This window comes from Cricetulus griseus, chromosome 4 (assembly GCF_003668045.3).
Source record: "Cricetulus griseus strain 17A/GY chromosome 4, alternate assembly CriGri-PICRH-1.0, whole genome shotgun sequence".
In the NCBI taxonomy this organism is placed as follows: Eukaryota; Metazoa; Chordata; class Mammalia; order Rodentia; family Cricetidae; genus Cricetulus; species Cricetulus griseus.
In genome coordinates this window covers 30317818-30332105 of record NC_048597.1, presented here as the reverse complement: position 1 = coordinate 30332105, position 14288 = coordinate 30317818, and the positions used below count along the sequence as shown (strand labels likewise).

At 40.8% G+C, this 14288-nt stretch overlaps 1 protein-coding gene across 1 annotated transcript in view; it reads left to right on the top strand.

Annotated features, from left to right (window-relative positions):
- The first annotated feature begins 770 nt into the window (after nucleotides 1-770).
- Nucleotides 771-14288, top strand: part of Pros1 (protein S) — a 63048-nt gene continuing 49530 nt past the window's right edge. Inside the window, exon 1 of the mRNA XM_027412435.2 lies at nucleotides 771-989. Within this exon, the coding sequence (XP_027268236.1) occupies nucleotides 914-989 (76 nt within the window). The 5' untranslated portion in view covers nucleotides 771-913. The remainder of the gene's footprint in view (nucleotides 990-14288) is intronic.

Here is a 14288-nt window from a genome sequence, read left to right as displayed (position 1 = left end):
GTTTAGTTTCCCAGGAGCAACCTAAAGCCTGATTCACAGGCATATGTATGATCCAAACTGAATGGTAGTACATCAATACCAAAACAATCTATTGGTGGAAACACACCATAGGTGATCGAAATACTCCATTTTCTTTTCCTCTCATGACTTCTGTTCTGAGCAGTCCTCTTCCTAAAGTCTACATTGTCTTCTGAGTTCAGGCTGACATCTTGACATCCTCCTGGCTGGCACAGTCTCTGGACAAGGAGGGAAGAAGGAGAGAAGGGGAAAGGGAGAGGAGGGGGGGAGGGAGAGAAAGAATGGGAAGAGGAAGGATATGAAAGAGAGAAGAGAGGAGGGAAGGCGGGAGGAAGGGAGGGAGGGAGGGAGGGAGGGAGAGAGAGGAGAGAGAGAGAGAGAGAGAGAGAGAGAGAGAGAGAGAGAGAGAGAGAGAGAGAGAGAGAGAGAGAGAGAGAGAGACAGAGAGAGAGAGAGAGAGAGAGGAGAGAGAGAGAGAGAGAGAGAGAGAGAGAGAGAGAGAGAGAGAGAGAGAGAGAGAGAGAGAGAGAGAGAGTTTTCTTCACCATTGGACATTCCTAAAGAAAAGAAGTAAATGCAGGATTGGGGACAGTGACAGAGGACCTCTGATAAACTTTCTGAGGCCTCTGACCTCACTCTCTCGGAGCCCTCCTCCACCACCCACCCCCCCCTCCCTAGCTGAGAAAAGCTTCCAGGAAATGTCCCAGTCATCGCTTCCCCTCCCGGGCTGGGGGCTGGGAGCGGGCGGTCCCCTCAGGCCAGGGCTGCTCCGCCCGCGCTCGGGCAGGGCCACAACAGAGCTGGGAAAGCTGAGCCCAGGCTCGCAGCTCCTCTGGGCGGAGCGCCGGCTCGGTCCCCGCTGCGCCAGCCGTGATCCCCGGCAGCCTGCTCAGCAATGAGGGTCCTGAGCGCGCGCTGTCGGCTACTGCTGGTATGCCTAGCCCTGGTGCTGCCAGCCTCGGAGACAAACTGTAAGTAATCCATACCTCCTGGCTTCTCCATTCCCTATGTGCCCCGGCTTGAAGATTTTCCACTAGGCTGTTTGCTGCCTCCTAAGTTTCCAGTAAGTCCGCCACCATTCAGAGAGTCGCGGCAGCCTGGGTCTGGTGGGCAGTGTAAAGGTGGGACAGGATCAAAGCTTGCCTTGCTTTGAGAACCATTGTCCACAGGACTTGATTCCAGAACCCGGGTGACACTAAGTGTCAAAGGAATTGCTTGAACATAGTCCTAAATATTGCTAGGAAAGCTAAGTCAAGCCTGTTGCCCTCCTCCCGTTTACAAGAGTGCCCCAGCCCGCACCCTCTCCTGCGGCTAACCTTCCTTTTGCAATTTCTGGACTTTGAACTTGATTGACTGGTCTCACATTGACAAACTGTTTGGGGACTGCTGGGGTGTTACATATGATTCTCTAACCTTGATATAAGAAATAGCTGTTGGATGTTACCTTGTACCGAGGATCATTTTCTGAGGGTTTTGACTGTTGCCGCTTTGAGATGGCAGCAAGAATTCTGTACAACACACACATTTTTGTGTTTCTTGGTCTTTCCTCTTCCCATTCTCAGATTCCGGGCAGTATATCGAGTTTTCTCTTAGAAATATAAAACGAACCACAAGGTTTTAGTACATTTTAATGGTCAATTAAATTGTTTTTAGAAGCTTAAATATGTTCATAATTAACACTGCTTTCTTTTGCTCTTTTGTAGTCCCAGTCACTGGCATGGGAGCAATAACTGTATAACAAATACCACTTAGGTCACTGCGAGCACCAAAGAAACTTTTCAAAGATGGTAATTAAGTAGGAGTTTGCTGGAATTGCAAGTTTTTATTAATTAGTAAGGAATCTAGCCTGATATTTTTAAATGTCTAACTAAGTTAAAGACCAGAATGAAACTGGTTCACTTTTTATTGAGGATAAACAAGTTACAGTTATAAAGCCTCAACAATCAAAGCCCTACGATGAAGCAGCGTGTGACTGTATGCACATGATCTATCTTGTTCAGAGGAACAATCAAACATTTTCAGATAGCATCAGGGCGGTGGTGGTACTCGCCTATAATCCTAGCAAAGTCAGAGGCAAGCAGATCTCTGTGTTCAAGGCCAGCCTAGTCTACAGAGTGAGTTCCAGGACAACTGGGGCTACACAGAGAAACCTGTCTCAGAGAAAAACAAAATAAAACCAAATTCAGATAGCTGGTGTTTGGGAAAAGAGCAAAAGACAGCAGTGCTGGCCACACAGAGAGTAGACAAGTTCATTCTACAAGGACATCACAGAAAGAATATGTGACCCAATGACGACCATAAACTTTCTTGTTCCTGTGTCAAATTATCTCCGGTTTATTGATGAAGAACCAGACACTATGAGCTGCGTCTCCTCCTTAAGATTTTGTTTTGGTGTCTTGTTTTTGTCAAGGGGTTTCATTGTGGCCCTGAGCATTAGATCCAGGGCTTTGTGCATGCTAGGCCAGGGAGCTATATTCCCGAACTCCAGAAGACTAGGAATTTGAGATATAAATAGAATTTGAATTACCTTCTGTACAATTGATTGTATGGTTCTAGAAATATTGCTATATTAAGGGAAGCCTTTGCAGAAGACAGTTATTTTGAGATGGTGCATAACACAAAAGAAATGAACTAAAGCCTGAGGCCTGCTCTGTAGCTCTGCCTTGCCCTTAGCCTACAATAACTTTCTTTACCTTTCAAGCATGTGCCACCACGCCTGACTTTCAGGCCCTTCATTTTAACAAGAAAGCAAGTATTCAGTTATCAACTGACTTTCCAAATGCATTTGTATGAATAAAAACTACAAAAATATAAAAATAAGAACTATACACACAAAAGCCTTGTATTTAAAATTTACGCTGTGGACATATTTTGCTCATCATTCGTGAGAGCTTGCGGTAAAAAGGCAAAGGGGAAGAGGAGGATATCTATTTTGGGTAGGCTAATTTGGCCTTATCCAGACTTCCCTTTTGGGTGGATGCAGTCTGCCCAGCACACTATTGGCCCATTTCTTCTACATGGCTTTGTGCTCTGCTCTGCCCTTAGCTAATTGTCCCCTTTGACATGCTTTTGTCTTTCCTTAAAGTTTCTATACTTCAAAAACCATCCCGCTACACTAATGGAGTGATTTTCTCAAGGGTTGCTTTATGTTTGGGGTTTGTACTGCAAGAGTTAGTTTCTGATATAGCAATGGTGATAGTATAGTCTTCTACCATGAACTCTATGCCAGCAAGTACAGGGGTATATTTCACATGGGTGTTTTCTGTTCACTGAGTTTCATGTCTTCTTTGTATCTTTTTGTTTTGTTTTGTGAGACAGGGTTTCTCTGTAGCTTTTGAGTCAGTCCTGGAACTTGCTGGCCGGCCTTGAACTCACAGAGATTCACCTGCCTCTGCCTCCCAAGTGCTGGGATTTAAGGTGTGAGTCACCACTGCCAGGTTTTTTCTTTGTATCTTGAGTGAACTAAATAGGTAAGCTTTAAATAATAATATGAGCAGTCTATTTATATACATTAAATATTAAATGCATTGTGAGATGAGCATAGCCTTTGAGGCCCAGGAACAGAAAGATTTACTTCACATTGTAAATATACTGGTATACATACAAACGTACATACGTGTGTGTGTGTGTGTGTGTGTGTGTGTGTGTGTGTGTGTGTGTGTATGTATGTGTGTGTGTCTTCTTTATGAATCTTACACATTAAAGAAGGCAGGAATGTCAGAGCCAGGTTTAGTCACTCTGACTAACCAACTAAAAGGAAAGGAAGGGTTTATTCTGACTTGTGGTTTTTGAAGTTGCCATCACCCACAGGGATGCTCTTCTCAATGGAAGGCTTACATTTACCCACCTTTGAGCCCATGAAGGATGGATATTCCAGATTCATGAGATCACCCCAAAGCTTTGTCTTTCCAACTGTCCAGGTACAAAGCACTTGGATTATTATTTTTTAGATTCATTTCTTTATTATATATACACTATTCTGTCTGTATGCCTGCAGGCCAGAAGATGGCACCAGATCTCATTACAGATGGTTTTGAGCCACCATGTGGTTGCTGGGATTTGAACTCAGGACCTCTGGAAGCCAGTGCTCTTAACCTCTGAGCCATGTCCCAGCCCAACACTTGGATTATTTTTAATGATGCTACTCTCTTGAGTGTCCCCATGAGCAACAATCAGACTAACTCCACAGGCTTTTCTTTGTTGGTCACGCAGCAGATTTCCCAAGTCTTTCTGCTCTGTTTTTTTCTTCCTGAGTCTTACTGGAAGTCTAGCTGAGGTCAGACAGCTGAAGCCACATCCTGGATGCAGAGATGCCCTGGAGTTTCTTTCAAAAGGTTAACTGGTGTGTCACTTTTAAGTGTCCCTTCACATACAGTTGCAACATATGGGGAAAATGTAGACAAGTTCTTGGCCAGAATGTAGCATAAATGACCTTTAGTCCTGTTCCCAAAGCAGTCTTTTCTTCACTTTGATTTGAAACCTTGCCGCCATAGCCTTTGCATTTTAATCTTTTGAGGTTCTCCTAGAATCACCCATTAAGCTCCACTTACAATGCTGTACACCTTTTCTAGCCTGTTCCCAAAACTATTTCAAACTGTTCTAGCTGCATTACTTATAATCACAGGAGCAGTTCAATCCCAATGTCAATTTTCTTGTCACCTTGCTATTATTGTGAAAAAAATCACCCAAGAAAATCAACCAGGACAAGGAAAGTTTGACTTGGGCTCATGGTTTCAGACTTTTTCCGTCTATGGCCATTTGGCCTTGTTTCTGTGCCTGCAGTCATGGAAGGATGCTATAGTACTGAAGCACTGTTGACCTCATCTCTTTGAGGCTAGGAAGCAAAAGGAGACCTTCCTAGACATTAAGCTGTGCATCTATCTATTGGTTACCCCATTGATGAATGCAGAACATTCTCTTCCCAGTGACATACCAAAGACTCTATCCACCCTGAATATTGCTGTCTGGGGGACAAAAACCTTCACACGAGTTTTTCTGTTACACTTAAGGGCTAGACCATAACAAGGAAGAAATCGGAAAAGTTATATTAATTGTTCAGAAGGCTACAGATTAGTGTGTGATCAGTCATGTATAGGGGACAGAAAAACATAAGTATTTACGTGATGTGTATAGTGGGACTCACGTGACACTGGTTTTGGGACTGCTTCAGGTGACAAAGATAATCTGCCTTCTTGTCCTATGTGTTTTTCATGACTCAGATTCCTCGAACAACACACTCAATTCTTGGTTTAGCTTGACTCTGTGATTAATAGCTTGCATAGAGTCACACAGAGCATCAGAAGTATGATTCCCACAGGGAAGGCTACTGAGGCAGACAGCAGATGGAAGAAAAGACTACCTTGTAGTTATTTACTATGTAACATGCATGTATGGCCAACTTTTCTTTTTCTTTTTCTTTTTTTTTTTTTTTTTTTTTTTTTTTTTTTTTTTTTTTTTTTTTTTTTTTTGGGTTTTTCAAGACAGGGTTTCTCTGTGTAGCTTTGGAGCCTATCCTGGCTCTGGAGACCAGGCTGGCCTCTAACTCACAGCGATCCACCTGCCTCTGCCTCCCGAGTGCTGGGATTAAAGGCGTGCACCACTAACGCCCGGCCTGGTCTTCTTTTCAAAGAAAGGCACACAATTTAATTCAGGTAGTGACTTTAAGGCTTGCCTAATTCGTTCTTGTCTAGCACGCAGAGCTTGGTAATGATGATATCATGACTCATTTTCTATCATTCTTGCCCTCAGGAAATTTTTTTTTTTTTTTTTTTTTTTTTTTTGGTTTTTGAGACAGGGTTTCTCTGTGTAGCTTTGGAGCTTATCCTGGCACTCGCTCTGGAGATGAGGTTGGCCTCGAACTCACAGAGATCCACCTGCCTCTGCCTCCTGAGTGCTGGGATTAAAAGCATTGGCCACCAATGCCCGGCTTGACCTGGGGCTTTTAGCTGTGGCAAAGCATCAATATCTAGTAACGATTGTTGATTCAGAGTATATCACCTTTTTGTCATTGAATTACCATTTTATTCCAAATGCGATGTTTCACAACCCAAAGACCTGGGTAATAAAATAAGCTGGAGACACTTGAGAATCTTCTAATAATCACATCATTGTCCATTTCAATAAGAATGAGAAAGAAAAACAGCAGATTTGAGGCTGAATAGACATGTCTCAGCAGGCTCCTTATTGTTCCTGAAGGCTGTACCAACTGTTGCCAGTAATGTCTGCACAGTTAAAAACCACATAATGTGTTCACCTGGAGTCTCTGGGATGCTCCTACTTGTCAGTGAGATTTCCACTATGTAACTTTTGTCATAGAATGTGTATTTGTTGATTTTGTTTTCCTTTTCCCTCTCTCTTTTAAAATTGAAAATAGATTCTTCTCTCATTGAATATGCCTGATCACAGACCACAGTTTCCTCTTCCTACACTCTTCCTAATTCTTCCTGTCTCCCCTCTTCCTCTGGATCCTTCCTCTTTGTTTCCCTTCAGAAAAGAGTAGGCCTCCAAGAGAAAACAAGCAAACAAGTTACGATAAGACAAGGCAAAAGCTCTTATAATGAGGCTGAACAAGGCAGCCCAATAGGAGGAAATGAGCTCCAAGAGCAGGCAAAAGAAACAACTGCTCCCACTGTTAGGAGTCCCACAGAAACACCAACTATACACAGAGGAGGCCAGGAGCTGGCCAATTCAGTTTCTGTGAGCCCATGTGAGGCCTGCTTAGTTGATTCTGTGGCCCATGTTGTCCTGGTGTCCTCCACCCCCTCTGACTCCTATAATCTTTCCTCCTTTGCCACCAAAGGTTTCCTGAGCTCGGAGAGGAGGAACCCGATAGAGACCTCCAATGTAGACTGCCTCTCCACATAAATATCTGGCTGTGGGTGTCTGCATCCGCTCCCATCTGCCACCCGATGAAGCAGCTATCTAGTAATGGCTGGTGATGCAAGAAGTCTATCACTTAAAACACACACACATACACTTAAATTTTTTCTAAGTTCTTTGAGAATTTAAACTATGTTTTGAAAAATTGATAGGGCAGGTGTGGTGGCACACTCCTTTAATCCCAGCACTCAGGAAGCAGAGGCAGGCAGATGATTGTGAGTTTGAGGCTGGCCTGGTCTACATAGCAAGTTCTAGGACAGTCACTACTACACAGAAAGACTCTGTCTCAAAAACCAAACAAACAGAATAATCATTTTATTAGTTCTTTGAGAATTCCATTCAATATATTTTGATCATATTTGCACTCCTCTCCCAAATCCTACAAGAGGACCCCCCCTCGCCCACCTAACTCAGTGTTTCTTTAACAAACAAACAAACAAAAAATGGAGCTGGTTGTTGGTGGTGCATGCCTTTAATTCTAGCATTGCATTCTGGAGACTTAGGCAGACAGAATTGTGTGAGTTTGAGGCCAGCCTGATCTACAGATTGAGTTCCAAGACAGCCAATGCTGTTACACAGAGAGCCCCTAATCTTGAAAAAAAAAAAACTATTTTGTGTTATACATACACTTTTATGTGTATGGTCACCACTGGAGTGTGGTCAACCTCCCAGGTGCCACACCCTTAAGAACTTACTCTTGCTTTTTCAGCAGGAAGAAAGAGCTTTGGTGGGCATAAAGCCCCATCGTTAGCTAGTAACTATTTAGACAGTAACTAGACTCTCAATATTGGATCACTTGATCACTCTATTTATATAACTCCCAAATATTTGAGTTTATAATAAGATCAATGAAAACCATGAAAAATTTCCCATTGGTATTGTATGGGTATAGGACACCGATTACTGGTGATGACAGATAAAATAAACCCAAATACAGAATAAATGTCTCTGAGTCTAAGTCATTAATCCTTCACAACAGAACTACCTGAGTTTGCCCACTTATCAATACTCTGCTGATTACAAAATGTTAATTTTCCAACAACTTAAAGAATACTAGTTTTTTTTGGTAAGTTGAGTATTTTTATTTCTGTGAGTGTGAGGCTTGTGCAAAAGCCCACAGGCAGTGTCCTTGTATAACCATCTTTATGTGTGTGACTGTCTTTGGTTTCCAATGTTATTTTTATGCATTATTATTATTATTAGTGTGTGTGTGTGTGTGTGTGTGTGTGTGTGTGAGAGAGAGAGAGAGAGAGAGAGAGAGAGAGAGAGAGAGAGAGAAACAGAGAAGTATAGCTGGTTCTTTTTTCTCATCCTTACATGGCTTACATGGATTCTGGGGATAATACTCAGGTAGTCAGGTTTGCATGGCAGGTGCCCTTACATACTAAAACATGCCAGTGACCCCGTGTCTGCCTTTTTAATGGATTTTGCAGGGTTAAGAAATAAACTCTAAGGCTGGAGAGATGACTCAGAGTTTGAAAGAACTGACTGCTCTTCCAGAGGTCCTGAGTTCAATTCCTAGCACCCACACAACCATCTATGATGAGATCTGAGGACCTCTTCTGGTGTGCAGGCAAACATGCAGACAGAACACTGTATATTTAATAAATAAATAAATAAATCTTTTTTTTTAAGGAGAGAAAAATAAACTCTAAACCACTGAGAATTAGGAATTGGAAGACTATTTGGAGACTCAAGAATTAATGTGCTATATCTGGGCTGGAACAGTATCCCTCCATAGAGAATGGGCTTCCAAAGTCCATTTGTGCTCTAGGGTTAAAGACTGGCTCCACTCCCCCAAATGATGTGACAGACTTTGAAGGTCCCCTGTGGAGGTCCTCACTATCCCTGGGGAGGAGGTGGGGATGGGTTTGGGGGGGCTGGTGGGGAACATGGGAGGATGGGAGGGTGAGGGAATGGGGAGATGGATATGTAAATATGAGAGGTAATTAAAGAATTTAAATAAAAAAGAATTAATGTGCTTTGATTTCATAGCCAGTCTTATTCTAAGAGAAGGTTATAAAACTTCAAACTAATGCCTGTAACAATATCAGCAATATGCACTCATGTTCTTTCATTAGTTCTAAAAGTCCAAGGATTCTGATGAAAGAAAAAGCACATGGCTAATCACATAAAGTCTGGTGTTTTGTATAACTCTCTCCCATCTTATTGCATCTAGTACATGTGACCTCCAACATACTGTCAATAAGGAGTGCAGCGGAGGAGGTACTCTGCCTCGGTGGGGAAGTAACAAGGCTCACCTTTACTTATTGTTCAAATAGTTCCAAGGAAGGGTGTTCGGGGCATGTCCCATGAACTTTGTCAGCTGTCTCTCTCAGATCCATTTTAAAATTAATGTTCCTTCACCTAAGGGAAGTATGAGCACCCATTGCCTCTCTTTAACCTTTGCCAATTGTTCATACAAAGTGTGAAGCTGTTAAGCTGTCTGCATACAATTTGTGGTAGACAGAATAATTAACTATGTGTAGAATGACCAGATGGGGACTTAGAATTTACACTGAGATGATGAACAGAATGAACAAACGAAACAGCTGCTTTTGAAGTTATTCTTGTAATGAAAACTTTTTCTCCTCTATTGGTAATAGTAATGGGTATGGTTTATGATGACTTGATTATTAATAATTATTATTAATCACACTTTAAAAAATAACTTCTGTCCTTTTTTAGACTTATTTCTTTAAATGACTTCTTTGGTTGAACATTATAGTTCATTCAATTTGGGTTCTTGAGGCAGGAGGATTGTTGAGACCTCTTGACTAGCTTTCCCTATTTTGCAAAGCTTGGTCACAACAAAGAACATAATAAAACAAAACAAAATGAAAATAAAATTCCCTCTTGGCCAAAAACGTTTCCCCCAGGTGTCTATAGGTACTTCCATGGTCCAATGTTTTGTTGCTGTCTGCACATGCTTAGCAATTGGGCTGCAGTGTTTTGAAGGTCTTCTCTTTCCCTTGGTAGAATTTGCAGAGCTTTCATTTTTTAATTGGCAACCATATTTATTGGGAGTAGAGTGCCGCATTTCTATGCATGTATACTCATGAAATGACTAAATCATGGTTATTAGCACATCACGTCAGACAGTTAACAACTTCCTTTAACTCCAGCTCAGAAGGATCTGACATCTCTGGTCTTTCAGATGCCCACACACAGACACACATGCATACAAATAGTAAAAGAAACCCCCAAAATTTAAATGATACTTGTCTTCAGTACAATGAACTACATTGCATACCACCCTTTAAAATACACAAATGTTCTTAGTTTGTGTTCATAGAAATCATTTAACCAGAATAGTGTCTGAGAATACTAAAGCATGCTTCCAACCATTCAGCTATCTCAATGATACTGAGAGACACATATTTATAATAGTTCTTTGGATATGACCATGTTCATTTCATTGGCTTAGTTTCCTAGAATTGCAAGTTGAATGTCTAAATAGTATGTCTATTTAGACATACTGATAGTTAGAAGATTTCGGATACATGTTGTGAAATAGCTCCTTGGAAATCTTCAGAAAGTTGGTTTTGCTTTCATCTTTGCTGATGTTGATTGTTAACTTAAAAAAAGAATCTTTGTAAATGCAGTAATTGAAGAATGGGGGAGATGGCTTTTGGGGGAAGTGAAGGAGTAGAATCTTAGCTTGACTTTTAGACTTGCCCACAATTCTTAAGAAAAACTTGAAAATATTAGAGATTTTGGATCACAATTCAGCTATGCTTGGTAATGTAACCTTTCTCTTTATCTATTTCCTGGGGAGGCTTCCGGAATTCTGATAACATTTGCACTCAACTTCTTTTTATAATTGTCTTCATCCCGTGTTGCCTATTTTGAAATGCCTATTGATGTTTCAGTTCATTCTTTTCCTAGTGGGGTCTTCTCATAGATTTGTAAGTTCTATGTGTGTGTTAAAACTTTTAATCCCTTTTAACTGCTTTTCCTAGTTTCATCTTGGCTTTCTTTTAATATTTATGAAATGTATTCTTTGACAGTTTCATATATGTACACATAAAGCATTCTGATTACTGTCGCCCCTGCTCCAGGATCAGCTTGTCTTATCATCCCACCTTGTCAAGCTCCCATCTACCCTGCAAGACCTTTCTCACATCCTTGGGGTTTGTGTAGGTTTGTTTTTCTGAATCAGTTTCTGTGTTTTGGTGAACGACATTTTAGTATTTATAAGCCAAATCTATGTTTATATGGTTTCCCCTTTTTGTTTGCATTTGGGCTATAAAGGACTCCTCTACTTCAATACAACATAAACATAGGAAAATCCTGCCAAATCATGTGGTAAAACAGTAGAAAACCCAGAGTTTTATAAAAATGTTGTATCAGTTGGCAGATGATTGAATGGTGGGGGTGGATTTGTGTGTCTAGCTGTCAGGTTTAAAGGCAGGTCTCAAAATGTCAACTGCTACAGTGTGGGACCACTTAGTATACATGTCTGCCCAGCTTATATATTAGTGAAAATCATTTTTAGCCCCAGTACTGACTGGGAGTTGAAAGATAATGGTCAGCAATTTTAGAGGCTCCTGCTTAGTGACTACCTATTTTTCCAGTGCAATTTTAAGATGCTGGTCTATAAATAAGCCAGGGAGTGCATACTCCTAATCTCCAATTCTAGAATTTAAGGGCAGGAGTGGGGAGAATCAGGGGCTTAAGACCATCTTGAACTTCATAGTGAGTTTGCGGTTGGCCTGTGACTACATGAAAGTCTATAAAGTGGATTTAATGAACAATTTATGAGAGTCTATAGCAGTTACAGTTTTAAGTGAAATTATATCAAGATTACAAAATAATTTGGACACTGCATCTTTTAAAATACTTGGCTTTCCTACCAAGAGATATTATACGACATATTATATGACATATTAAGAATTATAATATGATGTATTTATGTCTTCTAATAACATTTTATGGTGTCTCTGCATGTGTGCGTGAGTGTAGTGAGTGTTTGTATATATGTATGTGCGTGTGTGCGTGTGTGTGTGTGTGTGTGTGTGTGTGTGTGTGTGTGTGTGTGGTGTATATATGTGTATACATGTGTATGCTGTGTGTTGCTTTGGATCAAACTAAGGGTCACATGAGTGCTCAGCAAATGCTCTACCACCATGTCATCTCTCCAGTCCTACCACATTCTTTCCACAGTGACCTCAACATGCCTTACTTAATTTATTAATTTATTATTTAATATTAATATTTCTGCAGACATTAGCTTGCTACTCCATTCATATTTCGTGTCTGATTTTTATTCGTGTTAGAAAACATGCCGGCTTTTTTCTATATTTTATTTGAAAATTTTCCCTGTATTTTGATGATGTTTTCTCTTCTACCAACTCCTCCAAGAACCACCCACATCCCTAACCACTCAACTTCATGCTCTCTCTCAAAAAAATTCACAAAAATGAAAATCAGAACAAATAAGCAAAAGAAAAGTGAAAAATGTCCAAACAAACCAAAATGCACACGCGCGCGCGCGCGCGCGCGCGCGCCGCGCGCGCGCACACACACACACACACACACACACACACACACACACACACACAAATGAAAAACCCATGGAATTAGTTTTATGTTGGACTTCTACTGCTGGGCACAAGCCTCGTCTGGAGTATGTTTGATATACCTAGTGACACTACATTGTAGAAACCTGATTTTCCCTTTGCCAGCTGATGTCAATTTCAGATAGCTTCTTAGGGATGGGACTCCTTGTCTACTTCCTTCTCTCTCAGTGCTGGGACCCTGTCTGGCTTGAGTCAGCGCAGACCCTGTGCATGCTCCACGGTGTCTGTGAGGTCATATGTGCCTCAGTCCAGTTGTGTCTAGAAGACATGGTTTCTTTGGAGTCATCCATTACCTCACTCTTAAAACTTTTCACCTCTGCTTCTTCATAGATCCCTGAGCCTCGAGGGGAGGGATTTAGAAGACATATCATTTAGGATTTTATTTTAAGAATTATTTTCTGTCTGGAACTTTTAGAATATTTTCATCAGCACTAATTGATTTTCAGTCTTCTCTGGCTGTCCCTGATAATCACTCATGTTATTACCAGGACAATTTGTTTTTGATTATCTAATGCTTTTTTTTTTCTTTTTTCTTTCCTGAGATTTCTCTGTGTAGCCCTGACTGTCCCAGAATTCACTCTGTAGACCAGGCTGGCCTCAAACTCAGAGATCAGCCTGCCTCTGTCTTCTGAGTATTAGGATTAAGGGCCTGTGCCACCACATTTGCTCAAATATATATAGGCACAGGAATGAGGACATGGCCATCTGTAGGAACCTTGCCTGAAAGGAGACAGACAGAACCCAACTGCTTTGTTATTTTGTAAAGCCATCTAAATAACTTCATGATTATAGTTTCTTTTCTGAGGAGAAGAGGTTTTACTATGTTGCCTAGGCTGACCTCAAATTCATGATTCCCCTGCCTCAACCTCTCAAGTGGTTGGAAGTCATTTGTCACCATGCCCACCATTAATGCTTATTCTTATTATCTCTTGATTGGACTCATATTATGTTTCCAACTGCTTTCTTTTATCTAATTGCTTTCTTTATATGAGGCATGGCATTTCTCGTAAGTTCTGGAAATACCTCTATTTTTACATAGTTGTAGCACTGTACCTAAACTACCAACCACTCCATGCCTCTTTTGTACTTATATGATGTTTTCAGAAAATATCTTTAATTTTTTTCTTTTGGCACTTTCCTGTTTTGATAATTTCATTGCAGTTTTTAAAGTTTTATTTGGTTGTAAGTTTGATTTTTCCCATCTCATAACTGTATTATCTTAAGTCATTTTGATGATGTTCCTTACCCTTAAAAGTTTTTATTTTTTAAGTTCTGCAAGTTATCTGTTTTTCCAAATCAAGCCCGTTTTCTTGGTATTTCTTTTTTTTCTCTTCGTTTTATTTTATTTGAGATAAGACATCAATATATAGCTCAGGTTGTGATCCTTTCCTGTAATTTGTGATCCTTTCTGTTTCCAAGTGTTGAGGTGATAGGCTTACACTGGACTTTCTCTCTGAATCTTTATCTCAATCCCTTTCCCTTCTGTCTCCAGTAAGTTGTCATTTGATTCTACTGTTACTTGTATTAGCCTTTGGACATTCCACAGGGAATTCTGAGGTTCTGATAGAAATTGTACTGAATGGTAAACATCTAGTTGACGATCAATCGGTATTCCAAAGCTTTCCTGGCATGTGTGTACTTTGAAAGGCCAATAACATGCTAAGAGTCAAAGGGAAACCACTGAGCACTGTGGTTCTTTTTATACTCTCTTTTTGTGTATGTGTTTTGACCAAATCCAGAGCTCATAAGTTGCACATTAAGTTGGAGTTCTTTTTAATTAGCTGACCTGGGGAAAGAACCCGGGAGGAT